Source organism: Plecotus auritus (genome assembly GCF_963455305.1).
Source record: "Plecotus auritus genome assembly, chromosome: 9".
In the NCBI taxonomy this organism is placed as follows: Eukaryota; Metazoa; Chordata; class Mammalia; order Chiroptera; family Vespertilionidae; genus Plecotus; species Plecotus auritus.
This window is the reverse complement of record NC_137783.1, coordinates 146986563-146997317: the sequence shown is the minus strand read 5'-3', so window position 1 is coordinate 146997317 and position 10755 is coordinate 146986563. Positions and strand designations below refer to the sequence as shown.

At 38.6% G+C, this 10755-nt stretch overlaps 1 protein-coding gene across 1 annotated transcript in view; it reads right to left on the bottom strand.

Moving 5' to 3' along the window:
- Nucleotides 1–2649: 2649 nt before the first annotated feature.
- Nucleotides 2650–10755, bottom strand: part of FBXO3 (F-box protein 3) — a 34800-nt gene continuing 26694 nt past the window's right edge. The window contains exons 10-11 of the mRNA XM_080642738.1: nucleotides 10132–10322; nucleotides 2650–3826 (exon numbers count right to left, since the gene is read on the bottom strand). Coding sequence (XP_080498864.1) covers nucleotides 3659–3826; nucleotides 10132–10322 — 359 coding nt within the window. The 3' untranslated portion in view covers nucleotides 2650–3658. The remainder of the gene's footprint in view (nucleotides 3827–10131; nucleotides 10323–10755) is intronic.

The following is a 10755-nucleotide window of genomic DNA, read 5'->3' as shown; positions in this document are numbered from 1 at the left end:
TTCTCTCTTTCTCCCTCTCCCTTCTTCTCTGAAATCAATATGAGAGTGTCATGGGGGGGAGAGGAGAACAAAAGGTCATTGACCTGTCGGGGACTGCGAGACATTCTCTGAGGATCACGGTAAGCAAATATTGCATCTCACGGCTGCTTATGCTGAATCGGGAGGGGAAGGCCAAGGTAAAATTCAAGCAGGGCAAATCATAATTGATCGTGATGTGTTCCTCCTGCCACGATCCTCTGATGGCTTACAGATGTCAGGAAATGAGCTTCAGTTGGCTCCACTTAAATCAGCTGAACATGCATTTCCAATGAGAGCTTGTTTACAAAGCTCTTTCAGATGCATTCTCTTATATGCATTCTATTAGCTGTTCCCTCTTTGAAACTCTCATGCATTTCCAATGAGAGCTTGTTGACAAAGCTCTTTCAGATGCATTCTCTTATATGCATTCTATTAGCTGTTCCCTCTTTGAAACTCTCGGGATTCTGAGATGCCAATCTCTCCTGATTTTGTTTCCAGTTCTTTGACCTTGTAGTCTGCGATTCTTTTCCATGACCCACACATAATCTAATCTCAGTCCCCAGGATGGGACTGAGGATCATTGCTATATGTGCTCCCTGGGAGACTCTAGTGCAGGGGTGGGCAAACTTTTTGACTCGAGGGCCACAATGGGTTCTTAAACTGGACCGGAGGGCCGGAACAAAAGCATGGATGGAGTGTTTGTGTGAACTAATATAAATTCAAAGTAAAGGAGCGAGGGGAGAGCAAGAGAACCGGAAAGAACAACAGGATCCGGCCCGCGGGCCGTAGTTTGCCCAAGGCTGCTAGTGCGTCCACTTTGTTTGCAGATGGTTTGCTATTATTTATTCTCCAGTCCTGACCACTCTCTCAATCTTCATATCCATATCCAACTGACCACTGGACATCCCCACCTACATGTGGCACAGCCATCTTGAACTCAAATGTGTCCAAATCTGAACTCATTTCCAATGTTCCGCTGTTCTCTGTCCCCTCTACCCCCAGTAAATGAAGCCAGAAAGCTGGGAATCAACTTTGATTTTTCCTACTCCCTCACATCTAATCAACTCCAGTCTGTTTCAGCATTTAGTTATCTCAATTTCACAGCCTCTTCACTACTCCTGCACTGCCCTAAGTCAGACCTTCAGCAGGTCTTACTCGGGCCATTACAACTAGGTCTCCATGCTGCCTGTTCATTCCTGCATCCTCAGCCCCTTCTCTAGCCATCGTGCTGGAGACCTGCTGCTTTACCTCTCAAGTCTTATGTTTGATATTAAAAAAAAAATTTTTTTTATCATCTTTCCTGGAACACTATATAATCACAGCTTCTATTTTGCAACCATGAGGTGACCTTCAAGATTAGTCTTGTGCTAAGGATGGTAGAACAGAAAAATGGAAGGGATCTGGAATGTTGACACCATTAGGCCACCATATCAGCCCTGGATTGTTACCTCTGACTTGTCACAAGAGGAAAAAAACCCTAAGCTGTTTAAGCTGTTAGGTACCCATTTCATCCTGATGCTTGAAGCGTTACACAAATGGATAGGTGTTCTCAAGCAAACTCAGAGCCAGAGATAAATATGGCTTTCATCAAGTCTAACCAACGATTAAATCCCATTTATGTGTGAAGATGTGTTTTTGCCAATGAAATAAAAAAAGCTGAGCTTGTTATTAATACCTTAGTATGAACTAGAGGTCACTCACCCAACTAAGAATGTGAATTTTGATGAGAGGATAAGCAAGCCTAGAGCTTTCTGAGAAGCAAGGATTGGTGGAGTTGCAGGGGAGAGGTGGGCATCGTGAGTGCTCTGGGAACTGGGAAAGGAGAGGTCATCCAGAAAAAGGAAACATACACATGGCAAGGGATCCAGGGGCCAGCTCTAACTCCCAACATTAACTAGTTTTAAATTCTTGCTTTAGCGGGAAAGTTTGAAAATACCATGTGATCTCACTTGTATGTGGAATCACATGAACAAAATGAACGAACAAAATAGAAACAGAGGCATGGCTACATGAAACAGATTGACAGCTGTTGGAGGGGTGGAGGTGAGGGGACTGGATGAAAGAAGGTAAAGGGATGAGCCAAAGAACATTCATGGGTAACCCAAAGACACAGACAATAGTGTGGTGATGGCCAGAAGGAATGGGGGCTGGGGGCTGGGTCGAAGTGGGCAAAGGGGGTGGGAGGATAGAGACATCTGTGATAGTGTCAACAATAAAAATAAAATTTTAAAAATCAGTGGGTTGATTAAAAAGAAGAGATAGACATAATAGGAGGATTTAGCAACCAGATAATACTCCAAAAAAAGAAGCAGGAAAAACTATTCACTCCATTTCAGAACATTTTGACATGTGCCAATATGAAAGGGTAAGTTTGACTTCACGGTCTCTGATGGCAGCTGCTTCACCCTGTCTACACAGCTCCGTCTTCCTACAGTTTTCTCTACAAAAGAGCTGTTCCTGGGAAAAATGGGAAGTGGGGCACCTGACAGGGTAAAGCCAGGAAGTGGCTTTGAATGGACCTCTAGCAACAGGCCAACAGTTTCCATCTCCTCTTCCATCTTACCAACAAAAGCTACTAATACTAGTTTATGGAAATAGGCAATTATACAAAATACAGCGGCAGAACCAAAATTTGTTTTCAAAATGTGAGTTTTTGACACTTGGAGAACTTCATTCCAAACTTCCAATTATATAATTACAAAAAAAAATTCATGTTTCAGAAAAACATACTTAATCTCAACATAGAATTCATGTCACTTATCACAAAGTTAGACAGTCAACTGGATAAAGGAGAAACAAAACAGAAGCAGTATTTACAAATGTAGACTACATGAGACATTGTGAAGAACTTTTTGTTAATAAACACAATACATACTTTTACACTCTACATTTCAAAAATGATGCATCTGTGAACAATACGATAGAAGTTATTAATGTTGGTGACTTTAAATTAAATTCCAGGTTGCGGTGTTGAAGGTTTTAAATTCAAGGGTGGGAGAGTTGAAGACTAAATTCAAAGTCAAGGTTATAGTGATAAAGACTTTAAATTCAAGGTTATAGTAATAAAAATTTTAAATTCAAGGGCAGATTGTCTAAGAAAGGACAAAACAACCAGCATTCAAACTATTTAGTCAATTAGTTCCTTGTGAGTACAAAATATATAGGAACCACTAAATGGATTAGCCTAATTACAAATTATGTTCATTTCTAAATAACTCACAACTGCGAGAAATTGTTTCACAGAATTTTTTCAGTCACAGTTCCTATCCTTGGGTAGGTATTTCTGCTATATTTAAATCTTCAAAGCAATTCCTTCCCACTTCCCCATTTTTAGAAGTATAAAACATGTTAAAAGAGATAGCCATTCCTTAGCTAGGGAACTATTCCCCCATTGACTTCTAGAAGAGAGAGAGAGAGAGAAAAAAAAAAGATTTCACTTCCTCCTCTACCCCCAAAACATAAAGTAAACCCAAACAATCCACTTCCTAATTAAGAATCAGTTGCATAGAGAACCCAGGGCCTGGAACAATATTTCATGCTAGTTTTCTTGCTATATGCTGAGAACAATTTAGTTATTTACATTATTGAGAAATCTATTTGACAGGCTGGATTCATTCCAGTGCTCCCATTAGCAGCTTTGCTAAAAAAGGCGAGAGTAGCGGCGTCTGCGAATGGGGACATCGAACAGTCTCCTGGGCCTCGCCTCCTCCTCATCCTCATCAGATTCCTCCATATCTGCCGAGTCATCATCATCTTCCTCCTCTTCTTCTGCATCTTCCATCTCTTCATACTCATCAGGACCCAGTTCCTTGAAAGAGAAAACAGTCTTTTGATAAGAACTTCCATCAGTTTTTTATACTTATTTCATGCAAGTATCTCCTTTATCTAGACTCTGAACAACCAGACATGCCAAATATGAATCTTTATCGGCTTGAACAGCACATTTCCATAATGCACATACCGATTCCAGTGTATATCCTATTACATGTTTTAAAAATGCTCAATGTGGTTTTCATGGTAAATAAATTTCATTAATATAGTACTTATGTTTACATGGTAGTTGTTATTCAGATACAATGTAGCAAACAGACCACTCCTAACAACTCAAAATAAAATTGTACTGAATTTATCATATTAGTGACTTCAGTAACAATTCTTAATCCATATACTTACAGAAAAGATGTGAGAATATTAACAAGGTATGACATGACCTCTACTGGTACTTTTATGTACTGTCAACAAGAGGTGTGATTTCTATTGAGTTCCTACTATAAAGACACATCATTTCCATTCAACCACCATTGGTAGCTTCTACTTTTAAATTAACTTGTCAGAGGCTCTCAGCATGGGGCGATGGTGACGTTAACTATGCAATATCTGAACATCACCTGCAGACTTCCTCTTAAGCAGTGCCTCCTCTATCAATCATGACTTATTCTGCTGGCAACTTTCTCTCACGCTTTTGAAGACCCAATGAGAGGAGCCGCTCTATCGAACGGAATTCTGGACAGCAAGGAGCTCCTGGTTGGTAATGTGGGAAATGCTGGGAAACTTTGGATGTGGGGTCAGCGACAGTCCTTCCACCAAGGCTTTTATGACATTTCATGACGCAGCACCCTCTCTACCTTTCTGATCTCATCTCCATCCACTCGGATTTCCCTCCCTCCAGTACGCTGGCCTCCTGGCAGTTCCTCAGACATACCAGGCACATCCGTGGGTCGGCACTTCTGCACTTGCTGTTCTTTAGCTTGGAACACCCTTCACCCATACATCCAAGGGCTCCTTCTACTTCTTTCCAGTCTCAACTCAAATGTCACAGAAACCTTTCTTGACACGTCTTTATGTGATACAACTCAACAGGACACCCCTTATCCCCTTTATTCTGACTATTCTCCAGTGCACATGTTACTACTTGACCTAAGTACATGTGTTTATTTGCTAACCTTTGTCTATTCTAACTAGAATGTGAATTCCAAGGCAGAGATTTTAATTGTATTGTTCACTGCATTTTAACCAGCACCTGGTAGGTACTCAGTAAATATTTGTTGAGTGAACAAATTAATTAATGTGGGAGAAAGGTATTGTCTTTTAGGATTTGTCAAAGGAATAGTCACTGGGCTTTATTATAACACAAACAACAACAATCAAAGATATGTAAATATGATATAAGATAATCCATTATTTTAATCTCTGGATATTTTTTTAAATCTAGGGAATGAAGACTTTGAAATCCAATACCAGGTACAAAAGGGACTTGTGAAGAGGGGAAAAAAGGGACCAGGGAAGGAGGAAAGGATTAAAAAATTATGAAACAATAAATTTAGGAAGTATGATTATTAATTACCTTAATGAAGAAAACAAAAACTGTTAAAGAAATCAATGTGGCTAAAGAAGAAGATTGCTGATGCTCACAAATAAAATTGTACATACACAAACAGCAGATGGAAAGAGGAACGCACAGACAAAAAAGAAAATGAATCAGCAGTAGACACCGCTAAAGTGTCTAAAAACCAACAACAAACCACCTAGACCAGGAAAAGACCAACTAAAAGTATATTTAAAAGTGGCATTCCGAGTATAAAGCAAAAGAAAAGAGTAAGCCCCCCAGTTAATCATATTGTTAAAGGACACAAAAGGAGAACAATTCAATTTCCATATCTAGAAAACTATTATTTGTCCTAGCCAGTGGTCGGCAAACTGCGGCTCGCGAGCCACATGCAGCTCGTGAGCCGCAGTTTGCCGTTCTGTTGACTAATGAGTTTGCCGACCACTGTCCTAGCCGGTGTGGGTCAGTTGGCTGGGCGTCGTCCTGTACACCAAAAGGTTGCTGGTTCGACTTCTGGTCAGGGCACATGCCCAGGTTGTGGGCTCGATCCCTGGTAGGGGTATGCAGGAGGCAGCCGATCAATGTTTTGCTCTCACATCGATTTTTCTCTCTCTAAAAGTCAATAAAAAATATTTTAAAGAAGAAAATCAATATTTAAACAGGAAAGGTAAACACAAGTACAACCCCCCCCCCCGCCACAGCCTCTTCATGTTGCTTAGAAAATAAGTCCAGAATTTTCATCTTTTTATTGTTTTCTCATCCCTGATAGAAAAAAACATTTTCTGGAAGGCAGATAAAGATTTATACTATTATTTGTTGTTGGAAAGACACTAGAACTCTAAATAAGTAAGAACATAGTTAAGAGAGGGTTGAACATGTAATGAGTTTATTATTGTAATTTTAAATTATAAATTTAAAAATTGTAAACTTTAAAAAAGGAGTAAGTAAATATTATAAAACTTCTCAGTTTTAATTTCTAACATGATAAATATCAATATAACCCACATAAGCAAGAGTTCTTTGGAGTCCTCATAACTTTCTTTTAATTATAGATGACATACAATATTATATTAGCTTCAGGTATACAACAATGTGATTAGACATATATATATATATATATATACACACACATTATGAAGTGACCACCACAGTAAGTCTAGTAACCATTTGTCATCATACATAGTTATTACAATATTATTGACTATATTCTCTATGCTGCACTTGTGACTTATTTTATAACTGGCAGTTTGTACTTCTTAATCACTTCACCTTTTTGCTCATTCTTCCACCCCTCACCCCTCTGACCACTGTGTATCTATGAGATTGTGTTTAGTTTTATTTGTTCATTTGTTTTGTTTTTAGATTCCACATATAAGTGGAATTATATGGCATTTGTCTTTCTCTGTCTGACTTATTTCACTTAGCATAATACCCTCTAGGTCCATCCATGATGTTGCAAATGGCAAGCTTTCATTCTTTTTTATTGCTGAGTAATCCTATATAATAAAAGGCTAATATGCAAATTGACCGAACGGCAGAATGACCAGTCGCTATGATGCACACTGACCACCAGGGGGCAGATGCTCAATGCAGGAGCTGCCCCCTGGTGGTCAGTGTGCTCCCATAGGGGGAGCGCCACTCAGCCAGAAGCCGGCTCACAGCTGGTGAGCACAGTGGCAGTGGCAGGAGCCTCTCCCACCTCTGCGGCAGTGCTAAGGATGTCCGACTGATGGCTTAGGCCCACCCCGAAGTGGGCCTAAGTCATCAGTCGGACATCCCCCAAGGGTTCCCGGACTACTAGAGGGTGCAGGCTGGGCTGAGGGACACCCCCCCCCCAGTGCATGAATTTTGTGCACCGGATCTCTAGTGTGTGTGTGTATACACACACACACACACACAAACAAACACACATATTCTTTATCTGTTCGTCTATGGATGGACACCTAGGTTGCTTCCAAAGCTTGGCTATTGTAAATAACACTGCAATGAACATACGGGTGCATATATATTTTTTAAATTAGTGTCTTTTATTTCTTTGGAATTGCTGGGTCATATGGTATAGTTCCATTTTTAATTTTTTGAGGACTCTCCAATAACTTTTCAAAGCTTAAGGGGGTCATGAGACTGGAAAGTTTGAAATGACTGTCCTTAAGTAAAGACTACTTTATACCCACCCTAACAAACATTTTAAAAAGCCTCAACAGGATCAAGTTGACCCAATATAACTACCTGTCTCAATAAATCTCAGCACTCTACATTTTATGTCAGGAATAGTAGCAACTTTAGGACAGGAGCATTTTCAGAGATAGATAAAGATTTTATAACAATAAAATAAGCACTTCATTTAAAAGATGGCACAATCCTAAGTATATTTGCACATAATTACAGAGCTTCAAAATACATGAAGCAAATCTGATAGAATTAAAGAGAAGTAGACAACACTTAATTATAATTGGAGATTACAACAATCATCTCTCAGAGAATAAAGACCAAAAAAAAAAAAAAAAAAAGATCAGTAAATATATAAAAGACCTGAAAAACAATCAACCAGTTCAACCTGTCATTTATAGAATAATATTCCCCAAAATAACAGAATATACATTCTTTTCAAATACACAAGTATTTACCAAGATAGACCATAATTCTGGGCCATAAAACATTTAAAAGGATTGAAATTATACACCATGAGTTCTCTAAACATAACAAAATTAGAAATCAACAACCCAGAGATAACTGGAAAATCTCCAAATGTTTGGAAATTAACACATTTCTAGAAAAGTCATTGATCAAAACTAAATTACAAGAAAATCTGAGAATATTTTGAACCAAATGTTAATGAAAACATAACGTCAGAATTTATGAAATGTAGCTAAAACAATGCTTACAGAGAAGGTCTAAAATCAATAATTTAAACTTCTACCTTAAGAAGCTAGGGGGAAAAAATCGATGAAAATAGAAATGAGTAAACAATAGAGAAAATCAGTGAAGTAAATAATTGTTCCTTTAAGTCAGCCGTGGGCAAACTACGGTCCTCGGGCCGGATCCGGCCCGTTCGGCTGTTCTATCCGGCCCGCGGAGCCAAAAGAGCGGAGGGTTCTCTTGCTCTCCCCTCCGCTCCTTTACTTTGAATTTATATTAGTTCACACAAACACTCCATCCACGCTTTTGTTCCGGCCCTCCGGTCCAGTTTAAGAACCCATTGTGGCCCTCGAGTCAAAAAGTTTGCCCACCCCTGCTTTAAGTGATCAATAAAAATGATAACCCCCTAGCTAAACTGATGAACAAACGATATAAATCACCAATATGGAGAACAAAAGAGGACATATGACTATCTCTTTTACAGCCATTAAAAGGATTATCAATATTGTAGGTAACTTTATGCCAATTAATTCAGCATTTAGACAAAATGGACAAATTCCTTAAAAGACACAAATTAACCAAAGTGGACAAGAAACAAAAATATGAATATTAAAGAAATGCATATTTTAAAACTTTTGCACAAAGCAAATTCCAGCCCCAGATGACTTCACTGATAAATCATATGAAACATTTAAGGATAATAACAATCTCATACAGAACTTGGGCTGGTCAAAATGGAAGACTGCCATCAGTAGCAAACTCCTAACACTGGAAATAAACAGTAGAAAGCACTCCTCCACTGGGAGGGAAGCTAAACTTCACTTCCACACCCAGCCTGTAGGTTGTTTCCACAGACATCCACAAGTATCATGGCCTAAGTCTCATCATCCTCCTTCTTTCTATAAATTGGAGTTGTGAATGTGTCAACTCTGCGTCAGCTTCATATCACGTCCATCTTCCCAGACTTACGTTAGAGCCTCCCCTCAGGGTCATCCCAGGAGCCAGAGGGTTTTGGTGAACATTTGATGCCTACAACTCAATTACATTCTGGGTATATAATTCACATTTTATTCCTATTGTATAACTAGAGCCTCATCATTGTCTCTAATCATTTTATAGCCCGTAAGATTGGGGTCACTGCTAAACCTGCCTTAAGGTAACCCTAAAAATGAGATTTAAAAAATATACCTAGTTGACTTAGGAAATGATCCCAAAGAGAGACTACTAAAAGTACAAGTCTACCCATGAAATCCTTTGTAATAATTTCTATAGGATATTTGTATTATTTTACAAAATGCGAGTTTTAGCAAAAACACTGTAAGAAAATTGTTTTCCCTGTCTTAATGAAATAAAAGAAAGCAGATATTAACTAGTCTAGTGTGTTTCTCATTAGGCAACATACGTATTTAAAACGAATAATTACTCTATAGAATACTAATGGTAGACTCATGTCATTATACATCTGTCCAAACCCACAGAATATACAACAATAAGAGTGAACCCTAATGTAACTTATGGACTTCGGGTGATAATGATGTGTCCGTGTAAGTTCCATAGTTGTGACACTGACACCGCTTTTTTTGTGTGGGGATAGGGGGTATGTGGGAAATTTCTGTAACTTCTGCTCAATTCTTCTGTGACTCTAAAACTGCTCTAAAAAATAAAGCTATTAACAACAAACTAACCAAGAAAACCAGGTGAGAGCAGAGCTTCTCTGACTGAAGAGTACAGAGCCTCGCTTACTTCTTGTCTGCCTCCCCCACTACATGTTCACATATCCCACCCACCCCAAGGTACTTCCCTCAAAATTCCTAGGGTTCTCTGGAACACAATTTATAAACTATTTGTCTGGCTAATCAACAAAGACCCTCTGTGGAGTCAATTCTAAAAAGTTATGTAAATCAGCACCAGAGGAAAATTTAACCTACCAATCGAGCTATAGACACCCTGAATGTCGGACATGCCATATGGAACCGGGGAATGGCGACATTAAAGATCTTGTCTTTAAAGTAAAGAAAGTGGAAAGTATAATATCCTTCCATATATCCCGATGTTGTAGAGAATGTGGTACAACTTGTGTATTCATATACCCGACCAGGGCTGATGATTGGAAATTCACCTGCAGAGAAAATAGTAACAATTAGTTAAAGCATAAAATTCAGTTCTCCATCACAGCAAATTAGATATGTCCTCTATGGGATTATGTAAAGTATGTTAAAGTAAATGCACAATTACAAACAAAATCTAAAAGGAAATATAACAAAATGTTAATAGTGATGGGATTATGAGTATTTTGGCTTTTTTGGTAATCCCTCTAATTCTCTATAGCAGTGTGTGGGTGGGGTTGGGGAATTCTAGGAGAATAAAGCAAAATAAAAAAGGAATATTTACTTTTTCAAAATGCTTTGAAACATTTTAGACACCATCTTTAAGATATGGGTAATAAGTGTCACAGACACTAGTTTAAACAGTGATAAGGATAATCTAAATGTTTAAAAGTAGCAACAGGCTAAAACATAAAATTCTGCCCTAACTGGTTTGGCTCAGTGGAT